The 20,335-nt window shown below is 38.3% G+C and overlaps 3 protein-coding genes across 3 annotated transcripts; 2 read left to right on the top strand and 1 right to left on the bottom strand.

Annotated features, from left to right (window-relative positions):
- On the bottom strand, window positions 1-1,175 carry LOC106138216 (lactosylceramide 1,3-N-acetyl-beta-D-glucosaminyltransferase-like). The gene has a single exon (XM_013339311.2). It carries the CDS (start codon window positions 1,000-1,002, stop codon window positions 1-3), a length of 1,002 nt encoding a protein of 333 aa, XP_013194765.2. The 5' UTR covers window positions 1,003-1,175.
- Window positions 1,176-1,764: 589 nt separating this feature from the next.
- Window positions 1,765-3,251, top strand: LOC106138232 (beta-1,3-galactosyltransferase 9). Its single transcript, XM_013339330.2, has one exon. The coding sequence runs from the start codon at window positions 2,024-2,026 to the stop codon at window positions 3,020-3,022; it is 999 nt and encodes a 332-aa protein (XP_013194784.2). The 5' UTR covers window positions 1,765-2,023; the 3' UTR covers window positions 3,023-3,251.
- A 1,672-nt stretch (window positions 3,252-4,923) lies between these two features.
- On the top strand, window positions 4,924-17,050 carry LOC106138231 (juvenile hormone esterase). The gene is made up of 11 exons (XM_013339329.2): window positions 4,924-5,307; window positions 6,044-6,198; window positions 7,333-7,472; window positions 8,296-8,438; window positions 9,275-9,460; window positions 10,712-10,902; window positions 11,524-11,695; window positions 12,439-12,655; window positions 13,765-13,874; window positions 15,543-15,678; window positions 16,285-17,050. The coding sequence occupies exons 1-11, from the start codon at window positions 5,220-5,222 to the stop codon at window positions 16,454-16,456; spliced, it is 1,710 nt and encodes a 569-aa protein (XP_013194783.2). The 5' UTR covers window positions 4,924-5,219; the 3' UTR covers window positions 16,457-17,050.
- The last annotated feature ends 3,285 nt before the right edge of the window (window positions 17,051-20,335 follow it).

The following is a 20,335-nucleotide window of genomic DNA, read 5'->3' as shown; positions in this document are numbered from 1 at the left end:
TTAATTAAGCATATTATTATTTTTATCAGCACACTGCATCGTCCCGTCAAGTAAATTCGTCCACAGATCAAACTGTTCATAATATGCCATCATATGAATGGATATCAGTTTCTTAACGGCGCACGGAAGCAAAGTCTTGGTTGTTGAGAATTCTGGAGCATGCTGGCGTTTTATCCCGAGTTTACTCGCGATTAAACCAGTCACGAATACATCTTCAACTGTCAAATACACCTCATTCGGAGCAGCAGCTAAAATGTCTTTCGTTACATCAGTCGTCAGCAAGTACGCTGGGCCGGTCATGTAATCAGGGAAGACCGTGTCGGGATACTGTAGACGTGAAACGAAGTATTTAGATCGTTTCGAACGGTTTGGTAGCGATTTCTTCACGACATTGCCCCAAATTGTTTTTGTCGCGTTTACCCTCGACGGCACTTTTATGAATTGTAACAATCTTGGTACATTTATAAACATATCGTCGTCGCATTTGAGCAATTTTGGTACCTTTGGACAGTAGACATCTATCCATTCAAGAATTGAGAGCGTCTTTAGCGTAAGATTCTTATATGTATCGATGAATCTTCCAACAATTATATCACCATACAGCTCATCTTCTTCATCTATATCACGTTTCAGATGTTGTAAAGAAGTACCGATGATAAAAGCTATCGAAATGTCTGACCGGAAAGCGTAATGTCCCCAAGTCTTCCGAATAGCGTTCCTTGCTAGACGGTTTATAGGTGATGATGGTATAAGAATAAGCAGGCTCAATTTTGCACCTAAATTCGGACATAATTCTGGATGTGGTCTCTCATAGCCGCTAATGTACACTTCTCTTGTTAGTATAGGTTGAGTAGAGTTCTCATCATCAGCTGGATATGACTTTTTTGATATTGTCAGGTTTTTCAGTGGTACTTTCGTTAACACAGCGCAAAGCAGCAGAAGTAGAAAGACGATTGGAGTTAACGCTATGATTATGTCGAATATTCGCACCACAACTGTCATTTAATTCATACAGTATGACTGAAATGTTTTTTAAATTAATGTTTCCAGTTAAAATTGCTACTTTAAATAAGGTTCGCTGGTTGAAGAGCTTAGTTATGCCCATGACACAATAAAAATTTGCCTGGCTTACCTTAATTTTGAGTTAAGTAATAAAATATCTAGCTATGTACCTCATTGATATAGGGTTGCCATCTCCTAAATTTGGAAAACCGGACAAGACGCGTGAAAACCCCGGATTTTAGAGTCCGAAAGCCGGACATGTCAACAAGATTTTTTAAACATGTACAATGCAATAAAAGACATTTGAAAATGTCATAAATCACCTTTTTTATTTATTCATTATTTTAACAATACAGAATCATATTACAATTTGTTACAAATTGTCTATATAAATCAGCTTTAATTTAATTCTTGAAATCAGAAAACAACACCTTATTAAAATATTAATCAAAAACATATATTTAATGAATTAAAATCTTCAAAATACCTAATTAGACCATTCTAGTATTCAGTATTGCAATTTTTGAGGTAACTCTTTTAGCTATAGTTCTATTATTATTATCTGCTTTACTTTTTACCAGCAGTCATTTATATAACAAAATATACCTATTTTAGCAGAATATAAACTAAATTCAGTCTTCTTAAATATTAACAACATCAGAACATTTTTAAAGTTTAGACCTACAGCAATGTAAGTTACATTGGGTATTAAAATTTTAAAACAAAATAATATTTTTTTTTTACTTATCAATTTTTTAAAACCCGGTCTACAAATGAATCCTTCCCCGGACGCTCCCCGGATGCCCTCTAAACTAGGACAAATCCGGGGAAACCCGGACGGATGGCAACCCTACATTGATAGAACTACGTCGGTACACCAAGATAAGAAGTACGTATAAAATAATTCCTTAGCTTGTTTGTTAGACTCAATCAAAATTTTACGATGTATTTTATTTATCAAATTCAATTTCGCTGGCGATTTATTATTTTAAGTCCGGTTTGTCGTTGTTATGGCTGATAGATGGTTCAATTTTGGTGTTTGCAAACCCAAGTCACTGTTTTAGTGACCTTATTGTTTTTACTGTCAATTTTATTACACAGTCCTCTGAATCATCAAAGATTGCCAAGGATTTTAACTCCAATCCTAAGACAATCGTCCAAAGTCGGTAATAACACGCTTTTAACTCGTCAAATATACGTTTCTGGATTTGAAAGACCGCATCCTGAACTGTGTCCATTTTTAGGAGCAAAACTACGGTTATTGATCCTCATAGCATCGCAACCATCAAATTGGAAAGCAAGAGATGAAATTCGTTTAACGTGGAAACATTATGCATCCCGCTCCGACATTTCTTCTGGGTTTATCATTGGTTCCCCATCCGATGATCTTATTGGTCAAATCGACGAGGAAGATAAGTTATATAATGATATAATTATTGGCAGATTTAAAGATTCTCAGTTGAATCTTACGCTAAAAACTTTATCTATGCTGGAGTGGGTAGACGCGTACTGTCCTAACGTTCCGAAGATACTCAAAACTGATGATAACGTGTATGTAAATGTACCGATATTAATTGATTTTATTGAGACGCCATCACGGAAAAACGCGATGAAAACGATCTGGGGAAAGGTTCAGAAGAATGATGTGGTTAATTGGGCTTGGCATATGAAGGACTTTGATGTAGCTGAACATTTCGTTGGGAAAGTATTACCTGATTTCGCTATGGGACCAGCATATTTGATGACAACCGATGTAGTGGGAGATATGTTAGATGCAGCATTAGACAAACCTTATTTGAGACTAGAAGATGTTTTTGTTACTGGTGTTCTGGGCAGTGAAGTGGGGATGAGAAGGGAGCATTCCACCGAATTCGAGAACATTCATATGGAAACAATGACGCCTTGTGTGGCGAAAGATAATATAGCGCTCAGCACGCAGTTTTATACACAGTTTGAATTTTGGCGGAAATTAGAGGGCGGTTTGTTAGATTGTTTCGACACCGACTCGGGAATTTATTAATAGCTAAAATATAGATAAAACTCTTTATTGCACCATAAGAGTAAAACAAACAAAACAACATAAAACAGATAGAGATGGTACAAAGGCGGACTTATCGCTAATGCAATCTCTTCCAGTCAACCTTTGGGTGGAAGGAAACCAAACACCAACAACAAAACAAAAATTAATCTTCTTTAAACGGTAACGGTTCGCTATCTTCTTGGCAGAAGAGTAATGGTGTTATTTTAAGCAAGTGCAGAACTTAAACAAGTGTTTCAATATTTGAGAGAATAAAGTTAATTACAAAGCCTGTGTTTTTTCATTATCTAAGTCGCAAGAAGACCTCTTCTCGACATCTATACGCCAAAATTTACATACATACTTATGGTCACGTCTATATCCCTTGCGGGGTAGACAGAGCCAACAGTCCTGAAAAGACTGAATGGCCACGTTCAGCTATTTGGCTTAATGATAGAATTGAGAGTCAAATAGTCACAGGTTGCTAACCCATCGCCTAAAAAAGAATCCCAAGTTTGTAAGCCTATCCCTTAGTCGCCTTTTACGACATCCACGAGAAAGAGATGGAGTGGTCCTTTTCTTTTTTTAATTGGTGCCGGGAATCACATGGCACAATTTACAATAACAAAAAAAATATAAGATTGGAGTATATACAATCAGTTTCCCCTACAAATATTGCAATATTCAGACGGTAATAGCTTCGAGTAAAAACCTGACTTACCAATCCAGGTCAAGACGCTCCTCAGGCTCCTCCAGAGAGGTGAGGATGTTTCCAACCGGGATTTACGCCGGGAGGAATTCTTCATTCAATTATCGAGAGCCAAGTCTCTCTTAGTCTATTAATAATACGCATACAGAAATTACGACGGTCGTTGGGTTGGGATTCCCCGCGCGGAATTTCTTATTTTCCTTGTTTTATGATTTATTCCTATTCACTTTTATTTTTTCACCTGTCCTGTTGGTATACTTAATGTTCTCCACAATATATAAGGTATTTACATACGTACGTACATACTTGGTCACGTCTATATGTCTTTCGGGGTAGACAGAGCCGGAGACTGATAGGCCACGTTCAGCTGTTTGGCTTAATGATAGAATTGAGATTTAAATAGTGACAGGCTGCCAGCCCATCGTCCAAAAATATTCCAAGTTTATAACCCTTAGTCGCCGTTTACGACATCCATACTTCTTAAATTAAGGTAACTTTTGTAAATTATTACAAAATTTACCTTACTTACGTGGTTACTTACTCCTGCGCACCTTTTGACCTCCGATGATCTAAACAAATTAGGTAGGTACTTACTTAGGTAGCCTATAGGTACCTAGAAGAACCCGTTATTAATATGTCGGTTAGTTTTCCCAGTGAGTTCTTGTTTGAACCTTAGTCACTGGTCGCGCTTCGCCGCATAAATTTATGCACTCCTTAGAGATACACTTATAAGGTAGAGCGCAAAGCAAATTGGAATGATGTTTGTTGTATGAAATCTTAAACGAAATTCCTGTTTAATATAATAATTTTTTATAATTCATTTATTCAGATAACCAAGATCCATGAATGTTAGTAACAATTTTACTTAAAATTATGTTAGAGATTTAATTCTAAGTAAACAAATATTTAAAATTATTTGACAGCACCTCTTAGTAATTTGCTCCAAAATGACAACATAGTGCTATCCATTTTGGAGCTCAAAACCCTAAGGATACTGTTGCCGCTATCCCGTATTCTGTTTAAGAATGAAGCGACACGTTTGCGCCTGATGGCATAGAAGTCGTCCGTGGCCGCTTCTGCAAACATAGTGGACGCGCTGCAAAAACGAGGTAGTCGCAACAGCATCCTAAATATATTATTATATTGAACGCGCAGGGCGCTGTATGCCCTCTGAGTATAGTCAATCCACAATAAATATTACAAACATATAATCACGTCTATGTCCCTTGCGGGGTAGACCGAGCCAACGGTCTCGAAAAGACTGAAAGGCCACGTTCAGCTGTTTGGATGAACGAAAGAATTGAGATTTAAATATGATGACAGGTTGCAAGCAGATGCATTACCTACAAGACGAATCTCAAGTTTATAAGCCTATATACTACGCTCTACCATAAACAAATCGTATGTACTTTACTCATTCTATACTCCGCATATAAGGAGAAGGTTACAATTTTCCTCAACCAGTGTCTTAGTGCCGTGTGGTCAGACAAGATGCTGGCAAGATGTGTGTTTGTTTGTTTGTTCGTCGCAGTATTGGGGTGCAGGTCTAACAGTCACGAGAAACCTGGTAAAACTAATGGTAAGACTTCTACGACTTAATATTGACTGATGAACGGTTTTAAATCGTATCTTGATCAAATTAAGGACGTCCTGGTAAAGGGTCAGGTCAAAAGTACCCGAAACCGCCGAGCTTGCATGAAGAGAGTTATGAATGTGGATGAAGCGAAGGAAATATGCAGAGATCGTGGCAAGTGGAAAGAGGTAGTCTCTGCCTACCCCTCCGGGAAAGAGGCGTGATTTTATGTATGTATGAACGGTTTTAAAGTTCGTTGCTTGCTTTAAATTAGCTGTGACGTCATCGGTAAAAAGTGATGCTATGGAAGGATAGGAAGAAGTAAAATTGGATTAGGATCTAATAATCTATCGGTAACGAATCAGCCACAAGTCCAAAGTTTGTCGGCCTCAGTGGCGCAGCGGTAGTGCGCTTATCTGTGACACCGGCGGTCCCGGGTTCGAATCCCGGCCAGGGCATGATGAGAAACGAACTTTCTCTGATTGGCCTGGGTCTTGGATGTTTATCTATATAAGTATTTATTATAAAATATAGTATCTTTGAGTTAGTATCTTTTTTAACACAAGTTTCGAACTTACTTCGAGGCTAAATCAATCTGTGTAACTTGTAAAAAAAAATCTGATGAAAATGCTATTACAATATAAAATCGGAAATGTGACATTAACTTCCTAGTCTTTTCACCGGGGACAAATGTCTGAAGAAGAATGACGATCCAGAAATAATTTTTCAATATCATCTTCAGGCTCTCCAAAAACAGTATCATCTGAAGATCCAATAACCATGACGCCTTCGGGCACCATCCGCGGCTCCTGGATGAGGACTCGGCGAGGGAGACAGTTCCAGGCTTACCGCGGGATCCGGTATGCGGAACCTCCAGTGGGAGAGCTGAGGTTTCAGGTGAGAAAAACAACGATTCTGGTTAGATAGTGGTAATAAGTGAAAAGGCTTAAAGGTTATTAAATACCCTCGCGACTCAAAAGAAACATGTATACCTACCTGCGATTTGAAACTAGAACGATTTGGAGATGTCCTGATTGACACGGAAAATGAATTTATTTATTTATTATGATACACATAACAAGTTGTCACCAAAATGATACAATGCATAATAACCGAAAAACTACATCTAGGCAACAACTCAACACATGCGTATACAACAAAGTTACAATAACAAAACAAATATAGCTAAATGAGCTTATTTAAAAAGAAAAGGTAGTTACATATATATATATATATATATATATATATATGTAAATACAAACGAATTACTAATAAAGAAAAGTCTAATAACAGTTGCAGTACTAACATAATATACATAGTAGAAAAAAGGTATAATTGAGTAACAAGCATATTATAGTTGTGTTGAGACACCAATTAAAACAAAAAACAACAAACATTTAAAGACTTAAAAGAAGGCGTATCTTACTTTTGTAGGAATAAAAAGAGATTCCAAAAATATCAATATCAATAGATTTTGATTTGTGGCTGAGTACCAGATTGTTAAAGGTTCTGCACATTCGAACAACGGGATTATAATACGAGGTTTTCCATAGCATAACAGCAGTAATGTCAAGTCAGACTGTGTCTGTTTTAATTCCCATTTGTCTCTGTTAAATTAGTTTGAAGTTTGCTTAAGGCTCAATTTCTAATTTGTCATGTTTTGTCTGATATTAGACATTAGGCCAGATATCAATAAATTTTGATGTGGAGCAGGCATCATGTAGTCCGCGGAACCTCATAGCATACATACATACATACATATGGTCATGTCTATATCCCTTGCGGGGTAGACAGAGCCAACAGTCTTGAAAAGACTGAATGGCCACGTTCAGCTATATGGCTTAATGATAGAATTGAGATTCAAATAGTGACAGGTTGCCAGCCCATCGCCTAAAAAATAATTCCAAGTTTGTAAGCCTATCCCTTAGTCGCCTTTTACGACATCCATGGGAAAGAGATGAAGTGGTCCTATTATTTTTTGTATTGGTGCCGGGAACCTCATAACCTCATAATGAAATTCGTGTCTTCCAGCCACCGAAGCCAATACTCCAGTACCAAGGTGTGGTGGACGCCAGTAAGGAAGGCCCAGCGTGTCCCCTCCCCGCTCCCCCCACTTACTACGTCGATGAGGACTGCCTCACCATTAATGTTTACACTCCGAACAATAATAGGTAAGATTATTTCTTACTGAAGCTTTAACTCATGTTATAAGGAAATGCGATGTGCAAGACCACTTCGCGTCGTCACGATAGGCCCAGGACTAGATAGGTACATACATATAATCACGTCTATTTCCGTTGCGGGGTAGACAGAGTCGACATTTTTGAAAAGACTGATAGGCCACGTTCAGCTGTTTGGCTTAGTGATAGAATTGATATTCAAATAGTGACAGTTTGTAAGTTTGTTCCTTAGTCGCCTAGTACGACATCCATGGGAAAGAGATGGAGTGGTCCTAATCTCATTTTTTATAGGTGCCGGGAACCACACGGCATACGAGATGGGTTAGCCGTACGTTACGTTAGCAGTGCAATGCACCTATGTACATAGTTTTCATTTTCATTCATCATTGCGAGTTCTTTAAACACTAATATTCATAACGACGGGAATGGCTGGCATGGCTAAAAATTTGTTATCTTCTAAATGTCGCACCATATCTTCATTCATCTTATTATTTGAACGATCTTCCTTCAGAACTTCAGGAGTTGTATACTAAAGATTTTAAAAAGTTTAAAGTTTAAAAAATATCTAAATTGTAAATGTAACAGCGACTCATCGAACATATAGATAAACCCTGCGAGGTTTGCATGATTCGGTAGCTATGTTTTGTATGTGTTATAAGTATACTGAATAAATGATTTAAAAAAAAAATATGTTGTTAGTAGTACACATTTCACTTAACAGTACCACAATAACTAGGAACTTGTGCCAACTGCTTCGTTTTGTCTTTTCTTAAGAGCTACGAAGTTCAAAGAATCAATATCCTCCCACTTACAGCACGAAGCCGCTTCCAGTGATCTTCTTCATCCACGCCGGCGGCTTCTACTCCATGACAGGTCGGAGCGACCTGGCCGGCCCCCATTACCTGCTGGACCGTGATGTCGTGCTAGTCACTATCAATTATCGGCTTGCAACCCTTGGTGAGTACCCAACTCTTGATTACCACTTCTTATACATACATACTTAGGTATATATAATCACGACTTTATCCCTACGGCGTAGACAAAACCAACTGTCTCACAAAAACTCAAAGGCCACGTTTACTTGTATGGTTTAAAGATGGAATGCACCCCTCTAGATATCTAAACTAATATTTTAAAGCTTAAGAGTTTGTTTGTTTGTTTGAACGCGCTAATCTTAGGAACTACTGGTTCAAATTGAAAGATTATTTTTATGTTAAATAGACCATTTATCGAGGAAGGCTTTAGGCTATATATACAAATTCCGACACAACATCGTAGAAGCCGCGGTTCCCCAGGCATAACACCAGCCCGGCGGAAAATCTTGTCCTTGGTGGCGGTAAAACCAATTCCTCGCTCCCGCTACCTTCTTACAGACCAGAGAAGACCAGTTATTGACACAAAATAACCTCATCCTGTATCATCATATTTTGGTTGACTGGAAGAAATCCCATTGGGGATAAGTACGCCATTGTACATATTCTTCTAAATCCAATAACTGTTTTGTAATTACATACATACATACATATGATCACGTCTATATCCCTTACGGGGTAGACAGAGCCAACAGTCTTGAAAAGACTAATAGGCCACGTTCAGCTGTTTGGCTTAATGATAGAATTGAGATTCAAATAGTGACGGGTTGCTAGCCCATCGCCTAAAAAAATCACAAGTTTATAAGCCTATCCCTTAGTCGCCTTTTACGACATCCACGGGAACGATATGGAGTGGTCCTATTCTACAAAGAGTTAACAAACAAACAAACAAAACAACCTCATCCTTTATATATTTTCCAGGATTCCTCAGTACGGGAGACGCGCTTGCTCCAGGCAACAATGGGATGAAAGACCAAGTAGTCGCTCTCCGCTGGGTACAGAAGAACATTCGTGCCTTTGGGGGGGACCCTGGCCTGATCACTATTACCGGCTGCAGCGCTGGGTCCATTAGTGTCATGCTTCATATGGTGTCTCCTATGTCTAAAGGTAACTTTTCAATTTACTCCCACTCTTGGGTTTAGTCTTCATAGATAAGAAGATCTTCTTCTTCCTCTTGGCTTTAGTCTTCATAGATAAGAAGATCTTCTTCCTCTTGGCTTTAGTCTTCATAGATAAGAAGATCTTCTTCTTCCTCTTGGCTTTAGTCTTCATAGATAAGAAGATCTTCTTCCTCTTGGGTTTAGTCTTCATAGATAAGAAGATCTTCTTCCTCTTGGCTTTAGTCTTCATAGATAAGAAGATCTTCTTCCTCTTGGGTTTAGTCTTCATAGATAAGAAGATCTTCTTCCTCTTGGCTTTAGTCTTCATAGATAAGAAGATCTTCTTCCTCTTGGCTTTAGTCTTCATAGATAAGAAGATCTTCTTCCTCTTGGGTTTAGTCTTCATAGATAAGAAGATCTTCTTCTTCCTCTTGGGTTTAGTCTTCATAGATAAGAAGATCTTCTTCTTCCTCTTGGCTTTAGTCTTCATAGATAAGAAGATCTTCTTCTTCCTCTTGGCTTTAGTCTTCATAGATAAGAAGATCTTCTTCCTCTTGGCTTTAGTCTTCATAGATAAGAAGATCTTCTTCTTCCTCTTGGCTTTAGTCTTCATAGATAAGAAGATCTTCTTCTTCCTCTTGGCTTTAGTCTTCATAGATAAGAAGATCTTCTTCTTCCTCTTGGCTTTAGTCTTCATAGATAAGAAGATCTTCTTCTTCCTCTTGGCTTTAGTCTCGATTGCATCTTCACCACTCTGAAGAGGAGCCCGGGGTACGCCCTTGACCATGGATCCTGGATTGGGTGAACAAGGTTTTACACGAAGTAATTCCTGTCTGATCTCCCCAATCTTTGCAGGGGAACTTGAGTCTTTTTTCTTTATAATCAAGATCTTATCAAGACTGTTGGCTCTGTCTATCCAGCAAGGGATATAGACATACCTATATGTCTGTATAATTATGATTTTGAATAATAACTGTGGTAATAATAATAGTGCCGTGCGGTTCCCGGCACTAATAGAAAAAAGAATAGGACCACTCCATCTCATTCCCATGGATGTCGTAAAAGGCGACTAAAGGATAGGCTTATAAACTTGGGATTCTTCTTTTAGACGATTGGCTAGCAACATGTCACTATTTGAATCTCAATTCTATCTTAAAGCCAAATAACTGAACGTGGCCTATCAGTCTTTAACACTGTTGGCTCTATCTACCCCGCAAGCGATATTGTGATTATATGTATGTATGTATAATAATTGCAGGTCTATTCCACCGAGGCATATCAATGAGCGCGTCGCCAACCGGCAAGGAATCATCCAGATATGATATGTACGACTTGGCAGTGAAACAGGCCGAGATACTGAACTGCCCGAGCAATAGTTCCGCAGCCATCATATCCTGCTTGAGGACCAAGAGTTTTAAGGAGCTGGGCGATTCGCTGCCCAAGTTCTTTGTGAGTATTTATTCATTCTTACATACATACATGTAATCACGTCTATATCCCTTGCGATATAGACAGAGCCAACAGACGGGACAAATTACACAGATTGAGTTAGCCTCGAAGTAAGTTCGAGACTTGTGTTACGTGATACTAACTAACTCAACGATACTATATCTTATAATAAATACTTATACATATATAGATAAACATCCAAGACCCAGGCCAATCAGAAAAAGTTCTTTTCTCATCATGCCCTGGCCGGGATTCGAACCCGGGACCTCCGGTGTCACAGACGAGCGTACTACCCCTGCGCCACAGAGGCCGTCAATATTTAGTACCTGGTTGACCGAGCTTTGCTCGTATTAATATAGTTTCTTAAAACGCGGTTTTTAAAATGTTTATATATCTTGGGAACCGAGCTTTTCTCGAACCTAGGACCTTGATAAATCGATTCCTTGAGCCGAAAAGCCCCTCATCTGTAACTTTCATGAAAATCGTTGGAGCCGTTTCCGAGATCCTGATAATATACTAAATATATATATATATATACAAGAATTACTCGTTTAAATATATTAGATAGATACGCACACAATAAAGTTTTGAATTTGAATTTGATTTTGCATATAATTTCAGGATCAATTCGGCTTCGACCCCGTGGGCCTCTGGATGCCAGTGGTGGAGAGAGAGTTTGGACAAGAGCGGTTCCTGGTGAAGGACCCGGCGGAGTCCATTAAGGCTGGGGAAATGTACGCCGTGCCCCACATGATATCGCAGACCACTGACGAGTTCTTTTGGAAGGCTTTCCGTGAGACTATTTTTTTTACACATACATACATATGTTCACGTCTATATCCCTTGCGGGGTAGGCAGAGCCAACAGTCTTGAAAGGACTGAATGGCCGCGTTCAGCTGTTTGGCTTTATGATGGAATTGAGATTCAAATAGTGACAGGTTGCTAGCCCATCGCCTAAAAAAGAATCTCAAGTTTGTAAGCCTATCCCTTAGTCGCCTTTTACGACATCCATGGGAAAGAGATGGAGTGGTCCTATTCTTTTTTGTATTGGTGCCGGGAACTACACGGCAATCATCATCATATAGCTGCATATAATCACTGAATTATAAAATTGGCCGTTCAGTCTTTTCTAAACTGTTGGTTCTATCTACACTGCAAGAGATAAAGATGTCCCGTGTGGTTCCCGGCACCAGTACAAAAAAGAATAGGACCACTGCATCTCTTTCCTATGGATGTCGTAAAAGGCGACTAAGGGATAGGCTTACAAACTTGGGATTCCTTTTTTAGGCGACGGGCTAGCAACCTGTCACTATTTGAATCTCAATTCTATCATTAAGCCAAATAGCTGAGCGTGGCCTATCAGTCTTTTTAAGACTTTTGGCTCTGTCTACCCCACAAGGGATATAGACGGGACCATATGTATGTATGTATGCATCTAACCGTTACTTTTAGTTTAAATTTGGTAACTTTAACAAGCCACAGGGAACCACAAGGCCAAACGACATAAGAATTCATCATTTAATACAATTCTTCCAGCCGTGCTGAAGAACCAAACATTACTCGACACGATGAACAATGAATGGGAGCGTGTAGCCCCTATTTCTTTTCAAATGTCCCCGAATATATCTTCGGAGAACAAATTGAAGCTGAGACAGGCGTACTTCGGAGACAAGACCTTGGCGAATGATGATGTCAGCACTAAAGCCTTAGGGAGACTGTATGGAGACTCCATCATTGGATTTCCTGTTCATGTGTAAGTCTTTGACGGCCTCTGTGGCGCAGCGGTAGTGCGCTTGTCTGTGACACCGGAGGTCCCGGGTTCGAATCCCGGCCAGGGCATGATGAGAAACGAACGTTCTCTGATTGGCCTGGGTCTTGGATGTTTATCTATATATGTATACCTAAGTATTTATTATAAAATATAGTATCGTTGAGTTAGTATCTCGTAACACAAGTTTCGAACTTACTTCGAGGCTAACTCAATCTGTGTAATTTGTCCCGTATATATTTATATTTATTTATATTATATAAGTCTTTCGTCAACATACATACATACATATCTTCTTCATCCTCCTGGCTTTAGTCCCGGTCGCATCCTCACCACTCTGGAGAGGAGCCCGGGGTGTGCCTGTGACCATGGATCCTGGATTGGGGGAGTCAGGTTTTCACACGAAGCGACTACCGTCTGACCTCCGCAAACCTAACCCATATTGGATCGATCATGGTTACACATCCAGTTGCCTGAATGTGCAGTTTTCCTCACGACATTTTCCCTCGCAACGGTTAGCTCTCAAACTAATGTAACAATTCGATTATTAATACATACATACATATAATCACGTCTATATCCCTTGCGGGGTAGACAGAGCCAACTGTCTTGTACAGACTGATTGGCCACGTTCAGCTATTTGGCTTTAAGGTAGAATTGAGATTCAAATAGTGACAGGTTGCTAGCCCATCGCCAAAAAGAGGAATCCCAAGTTTATAAGCCTACCCCTTATTCGCCTTTTGCGACCATCCATGGGAGAGTGGTCCTATTCTTTTTTCTATTAGTGCCGGGAACCACACGGCGTTCGATTATTATCGACGGCCTCTGTGGCGCAGCGGTAGTACGCTTGTCTGTGACACCGGAGGTTCCAGGTTCGAATCCCGGCCAGGGCATGATGAGAAAAGAACATTTTCTGATTGTCCTGGGTCTTGGATGTTTATCTATGTAAGTATTTATTATAAAATATGTATAGTATCGTTGAGTTAGTATCTCGTGACACAAGTCTCGAACTTACTTCGAGGCTAACTCAATCAGTGTAATTTGTTCCGTATATATTTATTTATTATTAATGCTTATTTGGATTGCTTTAACAGAATGGCTAACCTGATGTGCCGCCATTCACCACAGAAGGTGTTTTACTACGAGTTCGCCCACGTTGGGAACCACAGTCATTACGAGGCCCCGACCACTAAGAAACCCGTTGGTAAGCTCTGTATATACATACATACATACTTATATATGATGCCGTGTGGTTACAGGCACCAATACAAAAAGGAATAGGACCACTCCATCTCTTTCCCATGGATGTCGTAAAAGGCGATCAAGGGATAGGCTTACAAAATTGGGATTCTTTTTTTGGGTGATGGGCTAGCAACCTGTCACTATTTGAATCTCGGTTCTATCATTAAGCCAAATAGCTGAACGTGGCCATTCAGTCTTTTCAAGACTGTTGGCTCTGTCTACCCCGCAAGGGATATAGACGTGACCATATGTATGTATGTATGTATGTATGTAGTTAAAACTAGTTTTTAGATAGAACGCGTTTTCCCTAGTTAGAACTAGTTTTTACTAAATGCCTTTGTTAAAACTAGAATTTACTAATGCTCAAAATTAAATATCAGTTAAAAGTCATCAGTTGAATTCTGACCTGAAAATCAAATTAAAATAGTTATCTTTTATCTAATCGCGATATAATTATTATGTTAAAACAATTAAGTAATACATAGTTACATACCTGCAATATAATTTTAACTGGAACAGTTTTAACTGGCTCTCTTTGGAAAAACGCGTGTTGTCTAGTAAGAACTAGTTTTAACTAATATTAAATTTTGAGCATTAGTTAATTCTAGTTTTAACAAAGGCATTTAGTAAAAACTAGTTCTAACTAGGGAAAACGCGTTCTATCTAAAAACTAGTTTTAACTGTAACATATACATACATACATACTTATAAATGTTGCCGATTAGCATAAGTTTTATAGTAAAGTTTTATAACAAAAATATGTTATAATTTTTTTAATAAGTAGTTTTTGTTTTAGTTTTTAATAAGTTATTTTATAATTAATGTGCAAGAGCCGTGTTTTTCCCGGCACCACTACAAAAAGAATAGGACCACTCCATCTCTTTCCCATGGATGTCGTAAAAGGCGACTATGGGATAGGCTCACAAAATTGGGATTCTTTTTTCGGTGATGGGATAGCAACCTGTCACTATTTGAATCTCAATTCTATCATTAAGCCAAATAGCTGAATGTGGCCGATCAGTCTTTTCAAGACTGTTGGCTCTGTCTACCCCACAAGGGATATAGACGTGGCCATATGTATGTATGTATACTAATATTTAATCACGTCTTTATCCCTACGGGGTAGACAGAACCAACCGTCTCACAACAACTGAAAGGCTATGTTTACTTGTATGGCTTAAAGATGAAATTTACATATGTACATACATGAAATCACGCCTCTTTCCCGGAGGGGTAGGCAGAGACTACCTCTTTCCACTTGTCACGATCGCTGCATACTTACTTCCTTCGCTTCATCCACATTTCGGGTACTCTTGACCTGACCCTTTATCAGGACGTCCTAAATTTGATCAAGATACGTTCGTCTAGGCCTTCCCACTCCGACCTTTCCCTCCACTCCTCCTCGACTGACATCCTGACATACAAACTTGCTTACCCATCGCCTAAAAGAGAATCCCATAAGCTTATCTCTTAGTCGCATTTTACAACATCCACAGGAAAGAGATGAAGTGGTCCTGTTCTTTTTTATATTGGTGCCACACGGCACATAAAAATAAATTCTAAGATCAAAGACTAATAAATATAATTATACGACATATATAAATTTTAAAATTCATCATATTTTTTCCAGGAGCCGCCCACCATGATGATCTGATCTACCTCTTCACCCTGAGCTACCGGTTTCCGACCATCGAAGTCAGCGACACCCTGGACTCCAAGCTGGTGGATAAGATGACAGCAATTTGGTACAATTTCGCTAAATACGGGTAATTATAATTCTTCTTCTCACACGTCTGGAGTCCAATTTGGTTCACGGTACCAATATAAAAAAGAATGGGACAAGTCCATTACTTTCCCACGAATGTCGTAAAAGGCGATTAAGGGATATGGTTATAAACTTGGGATTCTTCTTTTAGGCGATGGGCTAGCAACCTCTCACTATTTGAATCTTGATTCTATCATTAAGCCGAACAGATGAACGTGGCTTATCAGTATTTTCGAGACTGGGCTCTGTCTACCCCGCAAGGCATATGGACACAATTATAATATAGTATCGTTGAGTAAGTATCTCGTAACACAATTCAGGGAATCACTTTGGGGTTAGCTCAATCTGTGTATTTCGAAGCGTATATTTTTTTTTATTCACTTCTACCGTAAATCACGCGGTTTCGTTTTCATAATGTAATCTTAATACTGCTGCAGTGTAGTTTGTTCCGCCGCTCCTTCTACACATGCGCTTTGGAAGCGGAAGTAGTTAAAATTAGATTTAAGTGATGTGACATCAATAAGTGATACCTTGTATCCGATTTTGAAAATAAATCTATTCTTTTCTACTTACTCAGTTTAAAAAATGATTTTTTTTATTTTTACAGCGATCCTAACCCCGTGAACGCTTCTCAACCAGAGCTGTCAAATCTAAGATGGCCGCCGATGACGTCAGACGTCCGCCAGTACCTACGAATTGGCGGAGATTTCTCAGTTCACGAGAAAATGTTTGAAAACAGATTTAAAGTGTGGGAAGAGATATACCCACAGGACTATTAGAAGAATACTTATGTTGAAAACAAAACAATTGTATTAAGTTATATATTTTAATTAATTTATTATAACACAAAACAGAATAAAACTTAGTACCTACATAATAATAAGATAAAAAAGAAATATTGGAATCAGCATTAAATTTGATGAAGTAATGACATCTATCGGTGTCTAATCGAAAATATATTTTTTTATTTATTTAGTCTTTATTGTAACAACTAGGGGCCGCCCGCGACTTCGTCCACATGAAAACCCTATCAATCCCGTGGAAACTGTGGGGTAAAAAGTAGCCTATGAGTTATTCTGGCTCTCATCGTAATCGGTTCAGTAGTATTTGCGTGAAAAAGTAACAAACATCCATACTGACATCCTGACATACTCACAAACTTTCACAGGCAGACTCAATGCTAATAGCATTATCTAACAGTCTTACTATTGGACTTGCTATAGGTACTAAGTATAGGGTTTTCCATAAAATTGGATCATGTTAGTTTATTATTTTATTGTTGTAAAAAAACATACCTACATACATTTGGTTGTCTGGAAGAACTCCCGATTGGGATAAGTCCGCTTTTGTACATATTCTTATAAATCCAATGACTGTTGTGTGATTTGTTATTTTTCATTTTTATGCGCAATAAAAAGTTTACAAACAAAGATGAAACTTTAGTGGTTTTTGTTACTAAATTAATATTTTTACATTGCGGCAAATATAGGTAGGTTGAAATCTTACTTAAATAACTAAATTAAGTAAGATTTAAAATATATTTCATAACCATTTACCACATCGTTTTTTCCATCCATTTTTCATCGAATGTCCTATCTTGTCTCTCTCTTTATCTTCCAAGTTAACCACAGAGTAAAAGAGAGAAAAGCTATATACACCTTCCCTAACACACAGCCAAAAGTCTCGCCAAAACTGAAAGGCCACGTTCAGCTGTTGGGCTTAATGATGGAATTGAGATTCAAATAGTGACAGGTTGCTAGCCCATCGGCTGCAAGATGAAGCATTTTAAGCTTACCTCTTAGTCGCCTTTTACGACACCCATGGGAAACATATGGCGTAGTTCTATTAGTTAAATATCTATCAGTCACGATTACACCTCCTTACGCAATATCTTCGTCATTGTGACGTACAAAAGGAGTTTTCCTTAACTTTATTTACTTACTATGTATGCCGTGTGGTTCCCGGCACCAGTGGAATAAAGAATAGGACCAATCCGTTTCTTTCCCACGGGTGTCGTAAAAGTCGACTAAGGGATAGGCGTATATATTTTCTGTCTCTATTTGATCATAATTCTATTATTAAGCCAAATAGCTGAACGTGGCCATTCAGTCTTTTCAAGACTGTTGGCTCTGTTTACCCCGCAAGGGATATAGGCGTGACCATATGTATGTATATACTCGTACCACTTGTTTATCTAATGTCTACAAGTTCATGGTCAATTTCTGAATATGGCACGTGAATTGTGCAGGAAAATGCATTTCTGAGAAGCTTAGGTATACTTAGTTGAAAATGTTATCAAGAATAGATTATGGTGATATCTTAGGTCATAAGGTCATTTAATAGTGTGAAATTTGAAAAGAAATCTATTATATTTATATATATTAGATCAATTATTCATAATATACATACAATAAATCACGCCTCTTTCCCAGAAGGGTAGGCAGAGACAACATAATAATATACGTGCATCGTGGGTACCATCTGCTCCATCCATGCAGATTGTAAAAGTCGATCAAAGGATAGGCTTATAAACTTGGCGTTGACATTCGCAACATCGTGAGGTAACCTGCACATTCAGGCAACTGGATGTGTAACCATATGATCCAATACAAAGGTGTGAAAACCAGACTCACCCAATTCAGGATCCATGGTCAAGAGCTTACCCCGGGCTCCTCTCCAGAGTGGTGAGGATGCAACCGGGACTAAAGCCAGGAGGAAGAAGCAGGAATCCAGCTGAACGCCTTTCAGACTTCTCGGGACTTTTTGCTTTCAAAATTCAAATTCAAAATTCAAAATTTTTATTCATTATTATAGGATATTATTATATCGCTTAATAATTGTCGTATGGTTTAACAACTTGGTTGACGTCAAATAAATTACTTAAAAACTAAGTTTACTGCCGCTTCCAAGGCGTCAGTGCAGAAGAAGCGGTAACAAACTGCACTGCAGCATTTTCATCAACAACGTCAACTTCACAATATTAAATTATACTTAGAATAGAATGTGGACGGGAGAATACATTGTTCACGGGAGATTTATATATTTATGAGATTTAATATTGAAAAAAGAAAAATATATATATATATATATATATATATATTATGATTGTTTTGCCTGTAAAGGATAAATCTATACTAATCACTACATAGTATAAAACAAAGTCGCTATTTTAGTCTGTTTGTCTGTATGCTTAAATCTTTAAAATTACGCAACGGATTTTGATGCGGTTTCTTGTAACAGGTAGAGTGATTCAAGAGGAAGGTTTTTATGTATAATTTTTTCCGAATTTTGCACCCGTGCGAAGCCGGGGCGGGTCGCTAGTATCTAATATTATAAAGCTGAAGAGTTTGTTTGTTTGTTTGTTTGAACGCGCTTATCTCAGGAACTGTTGGTACGAATTGAAAAAATATTTTTATGTTGAATAGACCATTTATCTAGAAAGGCTTAAGGCTTTATATCATCACGCTGCAACTATAAGGAGCAAAGAAATAATGGAAAATGTGAAAAAAAACGGGGACTATTATTCATCCTTGAGGGCTTCTTAATTAACTATTCCACGCGGACGAAGTCGCGGGCACAGCTAGTTAATTAATACATGACGAATTAATGTTTAGAAGATAATTATACAATGTATGATAGAAACATAACCTTAATTGTTTGCAACGGCTGATGGATAGATAAGAAATTCCTAGACAGTTTCTTGTTCAGTTGTACGAGTACATATGTATGTCGCGATAATAATGCATACAATTAATTAATAACATCCTCATCCCATTACGGGGTATATAGAACCAACATAGATACATACGTCACGTCTTTATCCCTTGCAGGGTAGACAGAGCCAACAGTCTCAAAAAGACTGATAGGCCACGTCTTAGCTTGGCTCTGTCTACACCGCGAGGGATGCAGACATACACATAATAAAAGGACGATTTTGATGGAATTGATTTTCAGAGATTGTATACCTAATTATTTATATTAATGTAATTTAAATAAATCTAATTTACATATAAAACTATGTTTATTACATTTTACCTCATCAGACAACTAGGGATCTATTTATTTATGTAAATTAAGCAGCTGACAGCTGCTGTGTTTCATATTATTCTGTATCAGACAGCAATTAAATTGATTAATAGATTGAAACAACTAATTGGTACATACATACAAACATATGGTCACGTCTATAACCCTTGTCGGGTAGACAGAGCCAACAGTCTTGAAAAAACTGAATGGCCACGCTCAGCTATTTGGCTTAATGATAGAATTGAGATTCAAATAGTAACAGGTTGCTAGCCCATCCCAAGTTTGTAAGCCTATCCCTTAATCGCCTTTTACGACAACCATAGGAAGGAGATGGAGTGGTCCTTTTTTGTAATGTTGCCGGGAACCACACGGCGCAATTGGTAATTATTGATTTCAGCAGTAAATAGTCTGTTACATAGAAAAATAGATTAATAATCTTTTTTACCGGAATTACGTTCCGTTTGCCTAAAATTCTACATACTTGCGTCACATAGACTTATCAGGTCTCAATCCCTTGGGGGTAGACAGAACCAACAGTTTCTAACTCTGAGGACCACATTTTGATATCTGGAATATCAAAAGGAAGATTCGAAAATGAATGAAAGGAAAGATGTAGTCTCTGCTTCCCCGTG

This window comes from Amyelois transitella, chromosome 26 (assembly GCF_032362555.1).
Source record: "Amyelois transitella isolate CPQ chromosome 26, ilAmyTran1.1, whole genome shotgun sequence".
Classification (NCBI taxonomy): domain Eukaryota; kingdom Metazoa; phylum Arthropoda; class Insecta; order Lepidoptera; family Pyralidae; genus Amyelois; species Amyelois transitella.
This window is presented reverse-complemented; position numbering and strand designations above follow the sequence as displayed.